Source organism: Gigantopelta aegis, chromosome 10 (genome assembly GCF_016097555.1).
Source record: "Gigantopelta aegis isolate Gae_Host chromosome 10, Gae_host_genome, whole genome shotgun sequence".
NCBI classification, from domain to species: domain Eukaryota; kingdom Metazoa; phylum Mollusca; class Gastropoda; order Neomphalida; family Peltospiridae; genus Gigantopelta; species Gigantopelta aegis.
The window spans coordinates 13,189,471-13,214,601 of NC_054708.1; the positions used below are offsets into that span (position 1 = coordinate 13,189,471).

The window sequence follows — 25,131 nt, forward strand, 5'->3', positions numbered from 1 at the left end:
TTTAACATCTGTCACACATTTTCAACAAAGTTTCAAATTCCTCAGTTTAACATTTTCCATTCATGAAAATGAGGCAAATATATTTAGAGTTTTTGAGGATCAAAGTGGTGAATATACATGTAGAACAGCAAGCAGGATAATAGTTAGGTCAGGTCAGGTCATAGAGTTTAATGTTCACATTCAGAGCAAGCTTTTGTAGTGCACGCCTATCATGGGCGCATGTGTCAACTTACGTCTACTCCTTTGTCCAGTACAGGAAAATAGTTTCTGGCATTTGTCCTTTTGTAGATGTTTTTTCTGACACCTGTCTCATGAAAATCAATTCTTGGATCGAGCTTTAGCGAGCTCCAAGGATTGATTTTCTTGTGAGGAGTATCATAAAAATCATCTACAAAAGGACGAGTACCAGAAATATTTTGTAGTTCAATCAGTCATAATTTTAGTATAGTTATTATAAAATCCACTGCATTTTATTATACTGTAATGTGCTGTTACTTCTTCTCTCAGCTGATATATATTACATCACTAGATAGAAGGAATGCATGCACTGTGAGATATTACGTGACATCACACCGTCTTTACTAACAGAATGACGTAATCAACAGGTAGCAACAGACGTCTATCTCCTAGATGATGAGATAAATCACCCAATGAAAAGAGCACATTACCATCTAGGGATGTGTGCTTGACGGGTTTTCGAGAAAAGCTTTCTGGCACATTTCTACCAGCTGAATGAACTAGAACATTACATATACATGTACTTACTTGAATCTTGTTCAGATTTAATCACATTGGAATCAGTTTAACTTTTTTTAATGCCTCACTTTACATGTGATGTTTGACACATTATTTTTCAAACAATTAACAAGAATGATGAGGTTGAAAATATTTATGATCAATTACTGTATATGAATCTACGCGTATGTTTTCAAATATTGTGGAGACGTGCCTGTTCAACAGAAGTGACTTGATCATTAATTGGGTACAAATTATAAAAATAAACTGACTTAAAGAACACTAAACATACCTCAGTTTTCCAATAACATCCATCACGTTGGATCTCCTAAAAAAGAAAGGAAAAACCCTCCAATATAACAAACTTCAGCTCACAATTGTTACACATGACAGTAATCTTATGACATAATGCATATAAATCAGAAACAAGAGTTATTCAAGGACACTGGCTCAAAAATGGTAAGCTAAAAAACACCCCAAAATATTACTTGAAATAACAAAAAATCTGAATATGATCCAGTCAATAAAATATCATTTTCAAACATGGTACATGCATGTGAAACATTGTAAAAACTTGTACAATCTAAATGATAAATCTTTATCAAGATCAAACTCGTATCTCAGTGTTTAATGTAGATTTCAGTGACCAATGTACATTTTCCAACCTAAACTTGTGAAGACAATTTACAGGTAGCAACTGTGCATTATGCTAACACATCCTACATACATGTAATGAAGTAAAGTGGTGGATGAATGTCCATTAAACAATGGAAATGGAAATGTTTTATTTAATGATGCACTCAACACATTTTATTTATGGTTATATGGCGTCAGACATATGGTTAAGGACCACACAGATATTGAGAGAGGAAACCCGCTGTGGCCACTTCATGGGCTACTCTTTTCGATTAGCAGCAAGGGATCTTTTATATATGCGCCATCCCACAGACAGCATAACACATACCACGGCCTTTGATACACCAGTTGTGGTGCACTGGCTGGAGCGAAAAAAAAATAAACAATGGAAGTCATGAATATGGGACCAGCCTCGGTGGAGTCGTGGTTAGGCCATCGGTCTACAGGCTGGTAGGTACTGGGTTCGGATCCCAGTCGAGGCATGGGATTTTTAATCCAGATAACGACTCTAAACCCTGAGTGAGTGCTCCGCAAGGCTCAATGGGTAGGTGTAAACCACTTGCACCGACCAGTGATCCATAACTGGTTCAACAAAGGCCATGGTTTGTGCTATCCTGCCTGTGGGAAGCGCAAATAAAAGATCCCTTGCTGCCTGTTGTAAAAGAGTAGCCTATGTGGTGACATCGGGTTTCCTCTAAAAAAACCAGTGTCAGAATGACCATATGTTTGACGTCCAATAGCCAATAATAAGTTAAAAAATCAATGTGCTCTAGTGGCGTCGTTAAATAAAACAAACTTTTTCATGAATATGGTGTATCACAAGACATGCTCTGTGTGGAACATGCATAAAAAAAAATCATTGCTGGTACTTGGAACAAATGCTTGTGACAGCAAATTTCTTCTGTAATAGTCCAGATCACACTAGGTATGTACACCCCTCCACCCTCCCATAATAAGAAATAAAATTAAAATTAAATTAATTTTTTTTAATGTTATTTATGATTGACATATTTTTTAATTGCAATTGCAATGAGATAGTTGTCCATTCTTGTTTAATTTATGATAATGACATTTCAGTGTGTTTTAGTATGATATATTACTGGTATTAACTTAAGTCGGTATACAACTGTAAAGATCATTTTATTAAAAAAGTCTTATTTTGCTCTTGTTTTTTTTTTAGCGAGTATATTGAAGAACTCACGTCAAGTAGGCATGGACAAATCTCTTGAGATTCTTGGGGTTTATCTTGGATCGTAGCGACTGCTGGAAGCCTTCAATCACTATGTCGAGCTGGTCTTTGTTTTGAGCTTTTTCAAACTGAAATAACAAGGCAAATAATTATACAGCTATTCAAGTCGGCAATAACACAACACAAACATATGCTACAAATGTAATAATTGGCAATAATGTAATGTACAAAAATATTAATATTTCAATTACCACTGAGAATACTTTTACAATGTAGATGCATAGGTAGATGTTTTGTGTTGTATTTAATTGTTCTATACTACCTGGAAAAGACTAATATTTAAAATAATTGGAAGTTTGTTTGCAATCACACATCACCATACAGCTTGAACCTGTTAAATAAAATGTTTGTGTCAAGCAAAAGGAAAATATGTACAACAATAAGCAAGACACTATACATGTGCTTAGCTTCTTCAGTTATAACAATTGTTTAGTATTACAATTACAGTACTGATTCAGTCAGCACATTTTGTTGATGTTTAAGTATTTGCAACAATTTATTTTTAATTCAATATATGTTACATGTATACCCAAACAAAAATTATGAGCATCTTAAACTACATGTAGGTTGTAACTACATGTAGCTTGTGACAAAATTGTACAAGGATATTTAGGTATAAAGTGTAATATTCAATACAGCTTCACAATGTATAATACCAAAAGTTAAAGTTTGTTTTGTTTAACGACACCACTAGAGCACCAATGTAATGCTAAGACACAAACCATTCAAACTGAGGAATTAAGCTGAAATCCGAGGCGAGGAACATATTTTATACATGTTTATGTTAAACGTTTTCATCTTGATTTCAGAAGTACATTTGTGTATTGTGTTAACTCACAAAAGAGGAAGCAGAGTGTCTTTGGGAAAAACAAATGTTTTGTTTAACAACACCACTAGAGCACACTGATTTAATAATCATCAGCTATTGGATGTCAAACATTTGGTTCATTTCAACATATAGTCTTAGAGAGGAAACCCACTACATTTTTTCCATTAGTAGCAAGGGATCTTTTATATGCACCATTCCAAAGACAGGATAGCACATACCATGGCCTTTGATATACCAGTGTGTCCTTTGATTAGCTTCCATATGTTAGTTTGTTTTAGACTTCAATAACAGAGATTAGCCCAGCTCTGGAGTAAACATCCTTTACAAAGCTTACTCATGTTACATGCATCTGTATATACATGTATATATACTGAACAAAAAAAGAAACTTCCGATTTGTACATATAGTATTTGTTGTGTTAAAGAATTCATTGTGTAATGAAATTATATAGGTAGTATTAGCCTTGAGCTGTATTATCAGGATTTATGAATTTTATCGATTATTTTTGCACTGTTAATCGTCGACAACATGAAATTCAATTTGCACGTGCATGCATGGTTCGACATGTCCCGTGTAGTATTCGGTCAATTTGTTTTACTTGTCTTACTGACACTGTTTTCAAGTGAACGAAAACGCTTCAAAATTTGTAAAAAAATTAAAGTTTTTTACAATGTAGCATTTTTAGTATGCCAAAAATACCCAATAATTTACGCGAACGGGCGATTGGCATGCTTGATGCTGGCATGTCAACAGAAGACGTTGCAAGGCATGTTGGGAGTTCTAGTCGAGCGATACGAAATCTTTGCGTAAGATTTCGAACGACAGGAAGCACCAACGACTTGCCACGTCGTGGACGTCCGCGTGTTACAACGCATGGTCAAGACCGCTATATCATGAACACGCATTTGCACAATCGATTCCAAACTGCCACTGCTACTGCTGCTAACACACCTGGGCTTCATAATAACCGAATCAGTGGGCAAACTGTTCGTAATCGTCTGCGGGAGAACGGTTTCCATGCACGACGTCCCTACGTCGGATGCGTTTTAACGCAACGTCATTGTCTAAATCGTCTTAATTGGGCACGTGTACACACTCGTTGGATACGGCGATGCTGGAATACCGTTCTTTTTTCGGATGAATCCAGATTTTCTTTACAACGTGGTGATGGCAGGGTGCGCGTCTACCGTAGGAGAAATGAACACTATGCTGACTGTTGTGTTCTTGAACGAGATCGTTTCGGGGGTGGGGGTTCTGTCATGGTCTGGGCAGCCATTGCCCATGGTTATCGTTCACCACTAGTCGTCACTGATGGCAATTTAAATGCTCAACGTTACCGCAATGACATTCTCGCTCATCACGTCATTCCTCTGTTCCATAACAATGCCAACATCTCGATTTTTCAGCATGATAATGCCACCTCTCATACAGCTAGAGATACTGTAAATTTTCTTAGGACAAATAACATTGATTTCATTGATGACTGGCCCGCTAAAAGTCCTGATCTCAACCCCATCGAGCATGTCTGGGATAGTCTGGACAGACGATTGAGGCGTCGTCCCAACAAACCCGCTAACGTCAACGAACTTCGTCAAGCGCTCATTCAGGAATGGAACAATATTCCACAGGCAGAAATCAACACTTTAGTCAATTCTATGCACCTGCGATGCACTGCAGTGGTCAATTCAAGAGGTGGTCATACCCGTTATTAAGTGGGTGTTTGTTTTTTGAACCCCTACCACACTTGGTCAAAATTTCTCCCAGTTTCTGTTAACCTATGGCCATGATTTTTGCACCAAACGATGCATCATGGAACACTCTTTAAACGCATATATAACAATTATTCCCCCGGTTTGTTTTCATCAAGTTATGTGCAAGCAAAGTTAGCGGAAGTTTCTTATTTTGTTCAGTATATATCTTATCTGCTGTGGCAATGCATTCTCTATTGTCAGGAAACATTCCAAGCCAAAAGATTAACTGGCAAGTTTCCAAAAATAGCATCCACATGCACTATATTGCAGGTATACTGTAAATGATGTGTTTATTGCACAATAAGTGGCACAACCCATTTATACTGTCAGAGAACATTTTGGTTTTAAAATCTTGATTAGCGATATTTTTGGTCAACTGAAAATTTATTAGCAATCACGACGTGATGCTGAACAAAATGTTCCCCAACTGTTCATATATTTATCAATAAACCGATTTGATTTCATTTGATTCGATTTGCATCATATTTGAAAGATTAGAAAACAAAAACAAACTAATTAAAGCAATCGGAACATTTACATCTATTTAAAATATACAAAAGTTATAAAGCTCTTAATAAAAAACACTCCAAAACTAAAATGATTTACATGCACCGATGTCTTGATGAAAATTAATTTGATTTGCATCAAGTACAAGCAATGATATTAATGATTTAATTTTTTTTTTTTTTTTTTTAAACATTTAAACCAAAAAGGACTTGGGATGAAGGACAATAAGTGGTCATTATCCAGTCATTTAACACTGAGTACCGGTAATGTGTCATGTAACTTGATCATAATCACTAAAGTTATTAAACACTGCATATCGTATGCAAAAGAATTTCATAAAGAGAATGTGTCTCAAGATAAATAATGTACTATGAGGATTAGTAAAGAGATCTAAGCCAACATAAAAATACACATACATGTAATATCCCATCACTTTATTGTCTTCAGAAATAACCTGGTCTCAATAGCTATAATATATTTTCAGTTGGCTACTGATGAAGTAATCTCGACTAATACCAAAGAATAATGTAAAGAATAGCTATTTTGAGTACATGTAGATGAAAAATTCAATTAATTACATGTACATGTATATCATAAAGGCTCGTGTTTTTAGTTGTTTGGCTTAAACCCTTTGGATTAATTAATTCCTCATTACTGTATTCATTCATGAATAGCTGCATCACTTGTTAATTGCTTGGACCCTAAGTTGTTTATTTTCAGTTGTTAATCATCTGACTTCTATTCTTACTGGATGTTGTAATTTTTCTCTTATTAATATTATTACTTCTTAACTTTTTAAAAATTCTACAGTCAAACCAGCTATAAAGGGCACTGTGTACGACAACATAACTATAGTCCGTCCCATCATTCTATAAAACTGTTTTTTGTAAATAATTTCAGTTTGGTTTAAAGTAAGAAGAAAAGTAAAAGTGTTTTGGAAATAACAAAAATATACTATTTTTGTTTGCAATTTACAAATCAATTGGCTCAGAAATAACTTGTAGTAAATTTCATAGTATGAAAAAAGGCAGTCCCTATGGGACGAACTATAGAAATGTCACTACGGAACTGTCTCTTCTGCTCACAAGGAAAGGAATTGCGAATGTCTGTTCAATGATACTTCAGCACATTCTGAACTATGGCTATTTGGTGTCTAATACAGGGTTGTTTCCACACTTGGTTTTCTATATACGGTACACACACATGCACCTACATGTATTGCACTTCTATATAACTGTTCAATGTAAGAGCTACCTGCAGCAGTTGCCAATCTTTAACAGGTCCACCAGCTGTGGTCTGAGTAGACCAATTCCACTAACCACTATTGCTAATGGGGTATTATATTTCTCATATCTACATAACATTTATATAATTGTCATTGATCTTCTTTTTTTTCTTTAATGCCAATAAGCAATCCATGTTTGACAAATCATACTCAATAAATATATCATGCATAAATAAATATTAAAAAGTCAGCTGTGCAGTATCTTGTAATGTTGTATATAACATCCCCATATCTAAAGTAATAATGTTCTGTTATAAGACATAAAATGCAATATGCCAATATATATTTATATGAGTTACTTCAGTTAGTAAAACTTAGTACTTAAGATGTCAAAGTTAACTTGTTAAAGCAAAGTAAATAGACACATCTCAAACATTTACACTGTTTATTGGTTTACTAGAACAATGGAAGATGACAAATACTAATTACTATAGAGTACACTTGTACATAAGAACTATTTGTACTAGCTACTACGTATACAATATGAGAAACGAGTTACTTCAGTACAGAAAGAAGTGCTACACTTACATTTTACACAGAATGTGTGCTATAGTTACATCTTTTACAAACAATGTGTGCTGTTAATCTCAGATACATTATTATCACTGTCATAATGATCCTCTTTTTTTTTTCTTTTTACAAATTACAGTATTATCAAAATTAAACTGACCGATGTCATTTAATCTTAGTAATTTTCTCTAGCAAAAACCCCCGATATGATCCTGCTTCTAAACATATTGCTGTAATATTTTAGAATATTTAATCCTCTATAATATTATTCACATTACATGTGTATACATGTAAATGTGTGTGCTAAAATTACTTTTTGTTTAATTACTTATTTATTTTAGGGTGGGGTAACACTTTTGATCACAAAATAAGTGGGCCATTTGCAACAATTTGGTTTCATTAATCTGGTACAGGTACATTTACATTGGAAATCAGGATACATGTAAATAAAAATACTACATTTTAAAAAATTATTTTTGTACACATAAAATAACTTCAAAAGCTTTAAAAACTTGGACCCATTATACATAATCTATCACACTTTGTTAACATTTTACATAGACAATTATGTGATATTAATAATTAAATTGTTTAAGGGAAAGTTAATTTTGGTCTCATATACATGTAAGCAGAAAAGGGGACAGGTTTTCTTTAACTTTAAGACTACATGTACATAATTAACAATATAAAACTGTCAGTACATTTATTTTTAATTACACTGACCTCTGTAACAAACAAATGGTATTTGATTAGCTTCACTGGTAGGTTTTTGGACTCTATATATAGTATGCTTCCCTTTAGTGGAAGTTGATTTATTCATTTATAAATTAATTTCATCATGTGCTATATTAGTCAATTAAATAATATTCTTGTACAGTTTTCCAATCTGCATGTGCCTGCAGTTATGTTTTCGCCACATATAATTTATTATAGCAGCGTATTATTTTAATATCACATATTTAAAGCACCTTGCATATTACATGTACTTTACATTACATTCCTTGTCAACAGAGTGTTCCTTGTCAATAGAGAGTATGTCCAAACTTGTATAAATATGAATATTTTAACAGAACAAAATCAATATAAAATAAATATTATCTCTGCAGTTTTGCCTATTAATAGCCCCACTTCATTAATAAATTAATGTGCGTGCTTGTTACAATGTTAGTAGAAAATATTCATTCCAATGCCTAGACATGCAGTGTATTAAAGCGGTGTGATTAGTATATATTAATTTTATTCACTACAGGTCTAGTATAAAAATTAAAAAAATTAAATAAATTTTTTAAAATTAAAACAAGCATCCGTTCAAATGTGTATAATATACTTTATTAAAACTGACCACCAATATAAATGTATGTTAGTGGACTTCAAAGCTCGGTTATGATTAGTTTGTTTACTTAATTCTTCTGGCTTGAGCATGCATTCTGTGGGCATAAAATAAATAGTAGGTCCGAATCCAGCACCCTTTTTATTAGTGCTATACATTTGTACATATAGCATGAACCAATTAACAGTTCTGTTAATGGCATTTCAAAACAATAGCAATAAGTCCATTTTAAGTTACTGTAATTTCTTGTGTATTACCCGTAGGTTATACGTTTTAAAACATTGCAATTTCCCTATATTGTTTATCTGCTAAACAATGCAGAAACCCCACCCCCACCCCACCCCAAACCTACATATGTATGGTATGTCAAACTTTATTTGAGTTATTGAAGTCGAAACAAACTCGGGTACAGGAACCGATGTACTTTCGAAAAGCTGAAATTGCATAAGATCCTAACCACTCTGTTATTGTACACAGGGGATCACCATCGTCACTGTCATAATATATTTCTAACGTTTCAATAATTCCATCCTTATGGAAACCTTTCGATACATCTTGCTACCTACTGCCTCCCATGCTTTCACAACCCAGTTAACAAGTTCCCCATACGAAGCTCTGTGCATCCAATCTGTTTTTGTGTAACAGTGAATACACAATGATGCTTATGCCGCCATATCAAGTCAAAGATGAAAACAATTCACTAACTGTGTTCGCTAACTTACGCATGCGTAAGTAAGTAATTATTGGATGACAGTGGTAATGGCTATATTTTTTCGAGATTAGGTGCTAACCATTCAAGCTACTGTGGATTCTTTGTAGGAGGTGGCAATCTAATGATCTTTTTTACAAAGAAATGTGCTGCTAACTGCGGGTCATTAGATGCAGCGGGCAATACAATACACAAGAAATTACAGCACATTAAAACCCTTTCCCGGTATTAAACAGGATATAGTCTCAATAATTCTGTAGAAACAGATTCCTGTAAATACATGTATATAAATATGGATATAAAAATAAATAGAAACTTTCCATCTACTGTCATTAAATTGGAAACTACAGTGTTGAATAAAATGGGTAAAAAAATTTAATTAGAATATTAAATAATAAAAGATAGAAGTGACAGCTGGATACAGGTTACCTCTTGCGACATCTAGAGCCACAAAGACATGAAATAAAGAGCAAAAGCAAATAATTAGCCGTGTTATTAACTGACCGTAACCACATCAACTATCATGTGACAATACAATTTCAGAATAACTGATGACAATTTCAAAGAATAAAATGTTATAATCTTGTTTTATATTGTAAAACAAGAAAATATACTGTTGTATAAATGTTTTTTTTGAGAAATTAAGTCATAAGACACATGTAATTTAGAGGTCTTCCATATTTTTTTCATTCTTTTCATGATAAACATACAAACCATATACAGGAATGTGTTACAAATTTAAAAATAAAAAGCAGAAATGATATTTGGCCAATCCCCAACCAGCATTATAATTGGGAATAAATATTGTTTAAACAATATTTAAAAAGCTGAAAACTCTACAGATAAAAAAACTATTAGTTTTCAGTATTTCACATAAAATTCACTGTACTTTGTGAAAGAATTATGGGATTTACCCAGGCATTCTGTGGGTGCAAACATAAATGTATGCCCCTTCCCAAAACAAAGTGGCACTGAAAATTCCCAATTTCTGTACTAAATATTCCATTTCATTTTATATATATTTAATTACGTCTGTTCTGATAAATTTATTTAACAATGGTGTACTGCATTATTCAGTGGACTGAAAACATATCCCAAGTATGATTTACTTGTGCTAATTTTCCCAGTACCATCAGACATGACCCTGCCGAAATATTCTGGACAAATTAATACTTGCAATTACCAAAGCAGAAATGATCTTTAAATAGCTGAAAACTCTATAGTTAAGTAAAGATTATTTTAGAAATTTGAGATAAAATTCAGTATGTGGAAAAAATACTTTAAGCAAAAAAAACTGACATCGGACAAAAAGCTAAAATCACATCCCTGCATTAAAGGATGTTTTGCTAATGGACAAAAGGGAAATTTTCTTTTGGATTGAGTAAAAGTAGGTGAACAGAGTATGGTATATGGTTTGTATGTTCACACTGATTAATAAGAAGGATGACCCCAATAATACATGCAAATGCATTTCCCCTAGCATAAGGACATTAAATACACAACATTCATGAAATTAATAATGCAGACAAGCATTCAATCTCATAAACTAGGCCTTTTAATTTACATGCTCATATAAAACTGCATACATGTATACATATGCATATAATTATAAATATATATATGCTACACATAGGTAAAAATATCAAATATTCATATCATACAGGCATTAGCAGACAAAAATTCTAACAAAAAATATTGATAGCATGCAGCAAAAGCAACACAAAATAATTAATTTGGTAAATAACACCATAAATCAAATATAATGAACCAAATTATACAAACAGAATTCCAGCAAAACTAAACCAGTGTGGTTATGGGGTTTTTTCCCCCTCTCCTTTGCATTCAGTGTAACTTTTTCTTCTTTTTTTTCTCTTTTTTTTCAAACTAATTTGTTTGTTTACTACAACTCACTTTTATTGTAACTAACAAATGAAACTACATATTTTTACATTAATTTTTTGGTTTTTTAATTATAAACAAATAAAAAAAAAAATCTACTGAGTTTCAAATAAGAGTTTCGAAGAAAGACAAATGGATATTTTTTCCAACAATCATTAGAATTTTCTGAAACACTCACAAATCAATAAGTTTTAGCTTTATGCCTTATTGATAATTCATGGAAATAATCCAGTAAAACTAATTGGAAAACTAAATATAACTAAAGGATAAAGTAAAAGGTTAACTCAAATGTATTAAATGTATTATGAAGCTAGTGTAAATACTACCTTCTTTGAGTTCAGTTTTTAAAATAATAAATAATCCTGGTTATATATACTTTTTCCTCAACTCCAAACATAAAATTCACCTTCACAAATTTTAAACCACTTTTTAAGATTAAAAAATAAATAAATAAACTCCTTTCCTATTTCATTTTTAAAGACAATTTGTGCAAAATACTACATACTATCTTAAGTGTCTTAAGTCAGTGTTTAATATTAACAGTTTTAGTATATAGCTATTTTTTTTAATAAAATAAAAAAAATTGAAAAAAGAAAATTCCGAAAAAAAGAACAAATGAAAGTAATGTATAACTTAACATAATTATAGGATTTCTGCAAAAAGCTTCAACTGTGTATGATAGAAATTCTTAACAAATATTAATGAACATTTTGTTCTTAAACTTCACATGATGTACAATTTGTAGAATTTGTAGAATTGGAATTTATACACGTACCCGTGTATTAGTCAAATATAGAATTTGTAGAATTAGAATTTATACATGTACCCGTGTATTACTGTCCAACGTAGAATTTGTAGAATTGGAATTTATACATGTACCCGTGTATTACTGTCCAATATAGAATTTGTAGAATTGGAATTTATACACGTACCCGTGTATTACTGTCCAATGTAGAATTTGTAGAATTAGAATTTATACATGTACCCATGTATTACTGTCAAATATAGAATTTGTAGAATTAGAATTTATACATGGACCCATGTATTACTGTCCAATGTGTAAAAGATATGGGATCAAATTTACAAAGTCTGTTTCAGTCTAACACATGTTTTAACTACAAACATTTACAATGCTTAAACACTTGTGGGTTTTTTTTTAAAAAGCTTTGTAAATTTAGTCTTGAATATTTTTTTTAGTACCTTCCTTTTCAGTGTCAATATATATACTACCTTCTTTGTGTTATAAATTTCCTGGTTGAACTATTACTTGTTTATTTTCAAAGATACATTTTTAAAAGCAAAATTTCTGTTAATTTGATCATGTACAGGACTGGTTAAGGATTTTCGAAGCTACCTTAGTGCTACGAAATTGTAAAACCATTGTACTAGGGTATGTCGTCACTACAGCACACACCATAGTGATATCATAGTTTACGATGGTTTTACGATTTCATAGCACTAACATATTCTAACAAAAATTAATCCAGTCTGCCTAATGCTTTGACTCTTTAAATGTGTTCCTTGTTACATCAAAATTGGAAGTCTACATGTAGTTCCATTTAAGATCTGCAAAGTATAAATAAATCTGTTTATAACTACCGTGAAACCCCTCTAAACCAGACCATCTGAAAACTGAATTCCCTCAAAAGCAGATATTTTTCATGGTCCCTGTTTAAATATCTGTATAGAACATTACAACACCTCTGTAAACTGAATCTCTCTTAAAACCTCACTTTTAACTTGGACCGCTGTGTCTGTTTTAGAAAGGTTGCATTGCAAGTCATTTCTGAAATACATGTACAAGCATATTCAAATAAGGCTGGTTTTTTGTTTTTTTTGTTTTGGTGTTTTTGAAGGGTTTTTTAGTTTTTTGCAGAAACCCTAATAATAATAATATGTTATTAAGAAATAAACATTGTTTCAAATACATTTTGTAATACCGCAAACTTTTGGTCCAGCAGTATAACTTTGCGCACGGCAGAGGGCTTGCTAACCTAGGAAAATTTCAAACATACCATGATGAAATAAATGAAAAAAACTATTCAAATTTAAGAGACTGTTATAAAAATAATAAAAAAAAAATCAACTTAATTTAATGTCATAAGATTCATCTTAAATATAGTATATGACCTTACCGTTCCAAATCGATGAACAACCAGATAGGCTTCTGCTGTTGGGTTCATTCCAATCTGATCAAGTTTCCATGTGTTCATCTAATAAAGAAATAAAAAATAGTAATTTTATGTAGTAATTAAATCAGCATCACTTGGAAGGGTAATCATTATATTTCAAACAATGCAGATGGCTAACAAGTACAGGCACATGTAAAGTTTGTTTTGTTTAACAACAGCACTAGAGCACATTGATATATGAATCATCGGCTATTGGATGTCAAACATTTGGTAATTCTGACTCGTAGTCAATAGAGGAAACCCGCTATATTCTCTTAATGCAGAAAGGGATCTTTTATATGCACTTTCCCACAGACAGGAAAGCACATACCACAGCCGTTAACCAGTTGTGGTGCACTGGTTTGGAATGACAAATGAATCCTATCACTTGAATGGATCTACTAAGGTGGTTCGATTCTGCAACACAAGTACCTCAAGCAAGTGCTCAACCAACTGAGCTAAATCCTGCCCCAGTACAAGTACATGTGGACTAAGGAACTCTATCAACATGCCCATATCCCACAAGTCCAGCCAGTGCACCACAACTGGTACATGTATATCAAAGGCCGTGGTATGTACTACCCTGTCTGTGGGATGGTGCATATAAAAGATCCCTTGCTGCTAATCGAAGAGTAGCCCATGGAGTAGCAACAGCAGTTTCCTCCCTCAATATCTGTGTGGTCCTTAACCATATGTCCGACGCCATATAACCGTAAATGAAATGTGTTGAGTGTGTCGTTAAATAAAACTCTTTTTTTCTTTCTTTATATCCCACGAGAGGTTCTGGCACGACGTCTATCCCAGATTCGATCTCTGTTATGGCCAGTGGTCTGACTTGGGACATATTATCAAATGGAAGAGACAATACAGACATTGAATTAAAAATATATTTTAAAAAATAATAATATAAAAATAAAAAGACACATGAATGTCTGGTGAAGTAAAAGTAATTTATACAGCTAAATTAAATGTTCTACTTGGAAATAATCAAATGGAAGAGGTATTACAGACATGAAAAAACACTAAAAACCCAAATCCAAAACACATGAATGTTTGGTGAATTAAAAGAATTGAGACAAACTAAATTTTCCTCCACAGGTGTGGTATGTTTAGATCATTATAGTCGAAAACAAAACTAAGCTGTGTTAGTTAAATCCATTTTGGCATAACCACTGTGTATGTACAGTGACCTTGCACAGTACCCGTATCATGGCATTGTCCAACTAATCTGAGGATAATAAACTATTGAGAAGAAAGAACACACCTTCTATGGTTGATGGGATTTTTAACAAGCTGAAAACTTTATACCCTAATTCAATAATGGTCATGTGTTTTGCATTTCAGATCATATAGTCCATTAACTTGGGTGAAAATTGTTTTGTACAAAAATAAGAAGCTGAAATCAGGCTAAAAACTAAAATAAAAAGTCCAGACTGAAGGTTTGTTGAAAACTGCAATACCTTAACTTTAACACTATTTTGCAACTTAAAATTGTTAGACATGATGAGTAAAGATAATTTTGCCACATGGTGGTCTTGTATACAATAAATAAATATTCTTGCAGATATGCACGATGTTGCCGTTTCACTTGCCTTCTCTTTCATGGACTCCATGAAGTTGGCTTGTTGTCCAGTGCAGTGGATGAGGCAGGCTCCCAAAACCCGGCCAGGCTGTGCCAACTAAAAGAAAATACAGACATAAATATGGTATTGGTTATTAAAACAGTTGAAGCATCACAGGAGGTGCCAAAATAAGATACTGTGAAACGTGACCAAATCTAGTTTATTTACAGCTTGTAATACTTATAGACATCCAGAGTTCAAGCTGTTGTTTGTCAAATTGCTAAATGTGATTTAAAGTTGAATTTGGCAAAGATACATGTATGTGATTAAAAAAAATAATAATTAGAAAATCATGTTTCATTAGTATGTGTATAACTACATGTATTTTTAAAAATAATTCTATTAGAAAAATGTTACTTGAATCTGGCTACAAATTTGCCAAATTGCTATACATGTTTGGTGTCTCTAGACATCAACATTCAATAAACTGAAAAAATGAAAATATGTTTATGCATGTCCACATTGCCACATGCTGTTGAATGGGAACAACTATAACAAGTGTTATTAATGGTAAATACTTAGAATGAATGAATGAATGTTTAACGACACCCCAGCACGAAAAATACATCAGCTATTGGGTGTCAAACTATGTAAATACTTAGAATTACATGTATTATACACACTATAAATTTTTAAAGCTCTACGAATTAAACTGACAAGTTTTTATGAAATGAATATTCAATCAAAAGAAAAGCTCATACTACATAAAAAGATAGAGACACCAACTGTTTATAAAACGATTTTTTTTTATTTAAAACAAATTTCATCCCACCAAAATCAGATAAATACTGGCCCAGCGGAAATGTTTAAACATATATGGTACAAAATGACTTTGGCACAAAATAGCTTTCAATGTCTGGACAAGTATTTACCTATGCTTGAATATTGTTATTTTTGTTAATGTAAAATCACAACAACAAAAAAAACTATTAATAATTTATAATATTAGAAGAAAAAAAAATCAATCTAATTTTCATTACGGTACATATATAATCAGACTTGTAGTTTTGGTAATTCGTCTTGCCTTTCAATTCATTAGGGTAATTTGTCAGACCCTGTCAATACATCACATACACAAATGTGTCCCAATTGCAAATGCTACAGATTGCAAAAATCCATAAAAATACAGCAAACAGGACAAAAACCAAAGGATAAATATGAATATTTACAATATACCAATTGTTCGACTCCGATGACATAGTGACGTGGTTGGGCTTTTAATTTGAAAATGTATTTTCATTTTATATTATTATTCTAATTTATCAGGACAATATTAATGTTTAAATCACAGACAACACTTAGAATTTACTGGCACAGATTACAAGGAGTCTGGAAATTCATAATAAACCACTCTTAACACGGAACACTAGAGACACAACCTAACCAAATATAATATTTGTAAAAATAGGAATATCTTATCCTGATGTTTTTTATAAATGGTGTGTGGAAAATGGGAAGACGTTAGCTGTGTTTTGAAGTTTTATAAATAAACAAGCTTTGACTGCTCTGAAATAAATCTGGAAGTCCACACACAGAATTTTTCTAATGGTCTGAACATGAAATAACTAAGTATACCTTTTAATTAAATCATTTGTCAACCAAATTTTATTTGATAAAAATAAAATAAAGAAATGAACCTTTTAATTAAATTATTGTGGGGGTTTTAATTTCAAAGGGATCATAATATACACTGTATATAGTGTCAAACATAACAATGTCAACCAAACTTTATTTGATGAACCAGACTTTAACAGATTTTATCAAGTACGTGTTACTGTATATCCAGTAACTACATAAATTATCTAAAATTTTAGTTAATAAGACTTACTCATATAGACTGGATGTGTCGTGTGCATTTGGTCCCGACTGTTATGCCTGATGTGTCTGCAGCTTGCATTTTGGGTATATAAACCATATACTATTATTTCATTGCAGCTGCAACTCCACATACATTTTGAAGATGCAAGCATCCTATCTAGATGCTTTCACTGAAACTAATTGCATTTCAAATTGTTGTAGCCGGACCGCATCCAGTCTGTATGAGCCTTAACTATCCAGGTACATGTATGTCTATTTTCCTTGAGACAAAAGGGTGAATTAACATTGTACTTACTGCAAATCGCAGAATAATGTTGGCACCTGCACCTTCACCAAGTCCAACTACCTGTTTGACACTAAAACAGAAAAGAACCCAACACACATGTAATTGCTTAAACGATTTATAGACATATATACATGTGTACAAATTAAACAATTTTAAATGTATTATTTGAATTAATTAGTAAACTGTACAATTAAAATTTTCCGACAACCCCTGCAATTAAGAAAACGTCAACGAAAAAAAACAAGCAGTGGAAAAAAAAATTGTAATGTAGTCCATAGCAAAAAAAGTGTCCTGTAGAATGAAAAAAACCATGGCAATCTCCATGGGCAATTGCAGGGGTTGTCTTATAGGTAAATTCACTAGTGGGTTTTTTTTCACTTCTGTTTTTTTTCTAAGCATATATAGTTACTGTTAAAATATACTGCATACATGTATGTACCAGAACAAAGCATGTTTGGTGTTTAATTTCTTTAAACCATTATAAGTAAAGATGTAGAAAACCTACTCCAGTTGGTCCAACACACAAACAAGGTCTTCTCCAAGGCTCTGCATGGTTGGAAATGTGTAACTGAAAAAGAAACAAAATAACAGACACCTACATAAATACAGTCAAATAAATGTAATTAAAATGTTAATACATACAACACACTATCAATGCATTAAAACCCCCCATTAAATTTGCAAACAAAAACATGTAATTAGTCAATCATCCATGCACATAAAACCATGGATCACAAAATTATAGGAATAGCCTATATACTTGATGGCAGTTGGTTGTCCTAATATTAGCTTGTTTTAACAATTTTTCTTTTCACTACGCAGCCCAGGTACATGTACATGAAGCTTGTATAACTTTGCAATTTCTTTTTATCGGGAACAATAGCAGAGAATTTAATATTTGTTATTTTCCTCAATAAAATCAGCAAAGAAAAAGGAATAATTCTTTCTGCATTTGGATGGTCAATGAACATAAAACATTTTTACAGATGACAGGTGATCACAACTAGTTTCACTTCCAATAATGTTGTGCTACCTGGCTATAATGTGGTGAGTTTATGGGCAGTAATCAGTGTTTCTGCCAGAAAGAAACTTTTGGGTATGGTGCTATGGAATTGAATGCAACCACAGTCAACAGATAGAACATGGGTTAAGTTTAGAGAAAATCATACAGTGATAAGAGTAATTAATTTTGTCAAAAAGTTAACTTAAAAAAATAAAATCACCCAAATAATTTACCCTGGTAATGTGGAAGGGGTTAATGTAATTTTAAAATCCCTTGAAAGAACATAATAAATCAATGTGCTCTAGTGGTGTTGTTAAAGAAAACAAACTTTGTATACTTCTACTGTATGTACATTTGTATTAAATGTAATAACAATATATATAACCATTGCATATAGGTTTGCACAGATACATGCAAATAGTGAACCCTCTTTAAACTGGACACCCATGGAAACAAATAAAAAGTCCACTTTTAAGGGTCTCCAGTTTAGAGAGGTTCTGTTCTGTACTGATATTTAAAAAGAGATTGTGAAAAAGTCAGGTTTTTTTTTTTAATGGAATATTCCAGTTTAGAGGGGTTTTACTGCAATTAATAAAATACTGGTAATGTCTAGAATCAAATATAGATGTACTTGACAATATGACTTAATCAACAACTATTTAAAGGTTCTGTTGAAAGAAAAGCTATGACTTATTGTAAGTTCTCAAACTGGTTATCATTTTTGTCTGATATAGCAAAATACCCTTTTATGTTCTTGGACAATCTGCTAATGTATAGCAGATTATCTGTGGGTTTCTTTTTATCATCATAACTGGGGATTCCGGTAACATAAACAACTGTCTGTATCTTAGGTGGAGTTGTGTAAACAGTCTGCATGCACTACATATAAATATAGCTGCGATATTAGTGATACGATCAAGTCACATCACAAGACTATTAAAATAACTGACGTTTTGCCAAACTGTCAGGGCTTCTAGATTGTGGTAGCCCCATTCCCATGGCTAGTGATATTCAGTGTTGGGCTAGTAAATAACTACTATTGCCATGCCCAACGGCTAGTGAAAACCAATTTGTGAAATGTTGCAATTAAGTTTATTTTGTAAATATGAATATCCTGATCCCACCCCCAACCTCCAGTGTTAGTGTTTTTAAGCTTTATCTCCCTCTTTAGGTGACATACATCTGATGATTACTATTATTTAGTAAAATTGTATTAACTTAAAGTAAAGAAGAGTTAGTGAATTTTTAATCGTGGCTAGTAAATTTAAAAAATCACTGATCCCATGGCTAGTGGATTTAAAAAAAATTCTAGAAGTCCTGAACTGTAGTCAAATATCAGGACATAATATTATACATTTGTTTTTAATTTCAATATTAAAGGTTATTGAAAATCCAGCATTAAAATAGGGGGTTTTTTGGCTTAAAGGGACATACCCTAGTTTTTAAACACTAAGGCATATTTGTTTACTATTAGAGCCGTTTTTGATAACTGAAATCATACTTTACTTAGATTTTATTGTTTAGATTATCCATTTCCGTACATTTGAAGTGTTTTTGGTCATTCTGGTGTCTTTAATATCACAATATACATTTTTCATATTTTTAAAAATGCACCTGCACCTGAGAAGTAGCAGTTATGGAGTCGAGTTTTAGTCTATTATAAAAGGGTATTTCATCATTTCAAAGTCACAGACTCATGTAACTCAACTGTAACTTTTTCCAAATGTGTTACAGGTTTATAGATTAACTAAACTTCGTGTTAATTTTCACGGGTTGAAACTAGGGTCTGTCCCTTTAAAGGGAAAATTACCCTTGAGGATAGTAACATAATTCTCCCCCCCCTCCTACCCCCCCCCAACTGCAGATGTATAAGAACGTAGTGAAAATAACCAAGAATGACATCATGTAGAAACAAGTATTCTGAGAGTACTGCTAAAGGTTCCATTAGACCAAATCAATTCCTATTGCCGATAATGTTAACGTTTACTAATAAAACTGATATAAGCAGTGTTTCAACACACCCAGGAAGTACAGCAATATAAAGTGTGGCACCTCACATGTAATCTAGCTGCAAGAAAATGGGGGATCACGTATCATTTAAGAGATTTAATTTATGTTTTTAATAGCAACCGTCATTTTTGCTGAAAATTGCAGTTCCATTTTTGGGGGTACCCCGCATTAGTTTCAACCTCTGGTATATACTGCATAACAACTGTATAACAAATAAAAGTGTATTTATTTATTGTCAATGGATAATAGTATTTGCACAAATAATCAATGTCACATATTACTACCAATCACACCCACAGCTGCTTTTACTCCGTAAATATTTGACGGTGCACATCGAACCTTGACACGGTACTCTCTTCTTTGGTACTATGCAACCTATAGCAATTTATGTCCCCTACCAAATAGTCCTAGCTCCTAAGGTCAAGGGCCATAACTCTGTGAAAAAAAATATGCAAGTTGCCATGAAAGTGAAACCGGACTCAGTGGTGTCCTGGTTAAGCCATCAGACATAAAGCTGGTAGGTACAGGGTTCGCAGATTAGTACCAGCTCTCACCCAGAGCAAGGTTTAATGACTCAATGGGTAGGTGTACGGCCACTATACACCTCCTCTCTCATAACCACTAACAAGTAACTCACTGTCCTGGACAGACAGCCCAGATAGCTGTGGTGTGCCCAGGACTGCATGCTTGAACCTTAATTGGATATAAGCACGAAAATATATCGAAATGAAATGAAAGTCAAATTTGATCTGTAAGACATCATAATCAGCTCAGTTTAGCACTCTACCACTGAGCTACATGTACCTGGTCATCCACCTGTATAGGAAATGGGTAAACGGGAGGGGAATAACATACCCTAGCAGTTTACCTTGGGTTAATTTAACGTTTACTAGTCATTAACCAGCAATTATTGCCTGTTAATTGTCAGCAATGTTTTATGCACTTGATTTCTGTGACCATTTATTTTCCACATTTTAATGTATATTTTACCACATGTACATGTTTGTATTTTCACGATTATATACCTGCTTCAAAACCAAAAACCCTTTGTTTACTTTAGATAGGCACTATCATTTACAGTTTATACTTTTAGATTACTTTTGCAGTTTAGATAATATGCATTATTATTTAATCTCCACTTCCCATTTACATGGGACAAGAAAAAACTTGAGAGAGGACACCTGTGAAGATTAATGTGATCTGTACTATGTAAGGTGTGGTGGGATTAAAACACATGCCAGACTGGCAGGATGGATAAATTACACTCATATCTGTTCAACAAGATAGGAATATAATACTAAAACACTGATTCTTGTTAATACTACAGGGTTTCTGTCAAAGGGCACGACTTAGGGTAAAATTACATACTCTAAAATCTTGAAAATTAATGAATACATTTTTATAATTTTTAGATAGATGATAACAAGTGAACTGTTGTTTAAAATTTGTGAAAATTTTTTAAAATGCACTCTCCAATATCAAAACATTTCAAACCCATAGCCACCATGGTCAAATAGGGGCATTGACTTCTGATCTGTTTTTTTTTTTTTATTACACACACTTAAATTATTTTCTGGCAGAAAGCCTGTACCAATGTTAAGGCAATGTTAGATCTTAATGTTAGTATACTTGGATGTGTAACAATTTCTGAGCATCCCATGATGAAGTGTTCCACAACTGGTATATATCAAATGCTATATAAATTTGTATATGTATATATGTACATGTATGTTTTATCTTATCTTTTGCAAAGAGCGTAGTAAACATTTCTTGCCGCTATAATCAGTCAATTAGCTTTCATGTGATAAGGCAGCTGGTTTTATTTCTCATATTAACCTATTTAATAACACAGCCCATGCTGGTAGCTTGACTCTTAGATTATTTAGAGTTATTAAAATTAACTGAATATACCAGCTATTTAAATTATATATATGTATGTATGTATGTATGTATGTATGTATATATATATATATATATATATATGTATGTATGTATATATGTGTGTATGTATGTATGTATGTATGTATGTATGTATGTATGTACATGTGCATGTACATATATATGTATGTACGTATTTAAGAATGAATGAACGCACTGGCTCAGGAATTTTTTAAAAACTAAAAACATTTTATTTTCTAATTTTGCCCCAGGGATTCGAAATTGATTTTAAATTTATTTGGCTAGTACTATGTTTTGTTTACAGCCGGATACGATGTATTTGTTTTTAAAAAAATTTGTTAGGAAAGGGATAACAACAAACCAACCACTGAAAAATGGACCGGCTTAGAGGCTTAGACGCAGGCTTAGGCGGCGGGTAGTCGGGTGGAGACTAAGATATCCTTGAGACTTGGATTTTTTCTATATGCAATAACCGGACGTGCTGTAATAGGGTTTTTCATAACAGTTTGCAGATTTAAAAACTCCTCCTTCATAAGTTTACCAATATCAACGCTACGTCGACTGTAAATTATTGGAAAAATTATTTTATCTCTTTTAACAGCTTTACCAGATTCAACGTTGATTCCAAACGGCTGTTTTGTCTGTAATGTACGAATCCAGAAGGCCTCTCGTTCAAGTCTCAAGAGGTCTGTTTCGTCTTTTGAACCAAGTATCGGGGGTTGTTCAATTAGAATTATTTCAAGTTTTCATCTAACGAATGGTCAGGTAGATTGAAGTGATTGGCGACAGGGGTGTCAACTTCATGCCGAATATCATACTTGTGACAAACTGCTCTAATTCTCAGTTGGTTTTGCGTTTGTCCTACGTACCGTTTTTTACATAAATTACAGGTGATCAGATATACTACATTTTTCGAATCACAGTTCATGTCTGTCCGAATTTGATATTCAATTTTGGTCTGTTGACTTTTGAAAGTCGACTGCATTTTAAGTAAGTTGTGAAGTCTACACCTGTACATGTACATATATATGTATGTATGTATGTATGTATGTATGTATGTATGTATGTATGTATGTACATGTACATATTATATATATGTATGTATGTATGTATGTATGTATGTACATGTACATGTACATATATGTATGTATGTATGTACATGTACTGGGTACACTGTCCATGCACGTTTGTAACTGGGCTGTATATTTATGTCCAGAACAGGATTCAAGTGTATGGTTAGTGTTTGGGGTTCATTAATGAGAGAAAATTCAATGTAGTGCAATATGACCTTACACCTCACTAATGAGCTATGCACTCACCCTATGTTAGAGTCAATACGTTGGAGTCAGTACGGAGCTAAGTGGATGAACATAGCACCTAGCAGTCTTAAACATGGCTTAACCATGTCTGCAGTGCCGGCCACACAACACACACAACACACACACACACACACACACACACACACACACACACACACACACACACACACACACACACATTTCAGTTTGTTTTGTTTATCAACACCACTAGAGGACATTGATTAATTAATCATTGGCTATTGGATGTCAAACATTTGGTAATTCTGACTCGCAGTCATCAGAGGAAACCCGCAACATGCTTATGTACATGCTTAAAGTGGCTGAATTTAAAACGTTTGTTTGTTTTGTTTAACAACACCACTGGAGCACATCGATTAACTAATCATTGGCTATTGGATGTCAAACATTTGATAATTCTGACTTGTAGTCATCAGAGGAAACCTGCTACATTTTTCCTAATGTATAAATGCACTTTCCCACAGACAGGAAAGCACATACCACAACCTCTGACCAGTTGTGGTGCACTGGTTGGAATGACAAAAAACATACACAGACAAAGATGGAAGGATAAATGACAACTAAGTATTGTTATTATGTCCTAACACCACAAGATCAAAGGTACCGTACTAAGGTGAACTCTTCAATTATAATGGAGCCAGTTTGTACACAGGTGTTCTTTTTGTCCCCTCAATCTAGAACACTGTTTATTGGGAGACTATAGAGACAAAAAGCCATGTTAAAGTTTGTTTTGTTTAACGACACCACTAGAGCACATTGATTTATTAATCATCGGCTGGATGTCAAATATTTGGTAATTTTGACATAAAAAATATAGTCTTAGAGACGAAACCCGCTACATTTTTCCATTAGTAGCAAGGGATCTTTTATATGCACCATCCCAAAGACAGGATATCACAGGCCATGGTCTTTAGTATACCAGTCCTGGTACATTGGCTGGAATGAGAAATAGCCGAATGGGTCCATGCACCGACAGAGATCAATCCTAGATCAACCATGCATCAGGCGAGGTCTTTATCATTGGGCTACATCCCCCACTCCCCTCATAATACCCCCTTCACATATACGGATTTTTCTTACGAGTCCTTAAGGATCGCCAACTCGTAGTCAATCGCAAGCATCCATAAATAACTCGCTGGTATCCATAAATAACTCGTCACAACTCGCAGACACTCTTAAGGATCCGTGAAAGGAGAGGCAATTTTTTTGACATGTCAAAAATCTTCTTATGATTGTCCATGGATTGATTTTTCCGTAAATAACTCGTAACAATCCGTAAGTATCGTAAACCGCTCGCAACAACACGTAACCATCCGTAAACTCCTCGCAAGAATCCATAAATGACTCGTAACAATTTTTTGTCATTACGGTTAGTTTACGATTTATTTATGGATTATTTATGGATTATTACGAGTGCTTACGTGTTCTTTACGATTTCATTCGGGTCATGTTACGATGGCTTTATGGATTGTTACGAGTTATTACGAGCACTTTACGTGTAGTTACGAGTACTTTATGAATAGATACGTATACTTTACGTATTCT

At 33.2% G+C, this 25,131-nt stretch overlaps 1 protein-coding gene across 4 annotated transcripts in view; it reads right to left on the minus strand.

Annotated features, from left to right (window-relative positions):
- LOC121383065 (uncharacterized protein ZK1073.1-like) overlaps positions 1–25,131 on the minus strand; it is a 95,560-nt gene that overhangs the window by 14,204 nt on the left and 56,225 nt on the right. Inside the window, exons 5-11 of one of the 4 annotated variants that reach the window (XM_041512832.1) lie at positions 17,843–17,905; positions 17,347–17,407; positions 15,204–15,290; positions 13,576–13,653; positions 9,971–9,982; positions 2,573–2,688; positions 1,028–1,063 (exon numbers count right to left, since the gene is read on the minus strand). In XM_041512832.1, the coding sequence (XP_041368766.1) occupies positions 1,028–1,063; positions 2,573–2,688; positions 9,971–9,982; positions 13,576–13,653; positions 15,204–15,290; positions 17,347–17,407; positions 17,843–17,905 (453 nt within the window). Of the gene's footprint in view, positions 1–1,027; positions 1,064–2,572; positions 2,689–9,970; positions 9,983–13,368; positions 13,435–13,575; positions 13,654–15,203; positions 15,291–17,346; positions 17,408–17,842; positions 17,906–25,131 lie in introns of all 4 variants that reach the window. The other 3 variants (XM_041512831.1, XM_041512830.1, XM_041512833.1) reach the window with 3 other exon arrangements.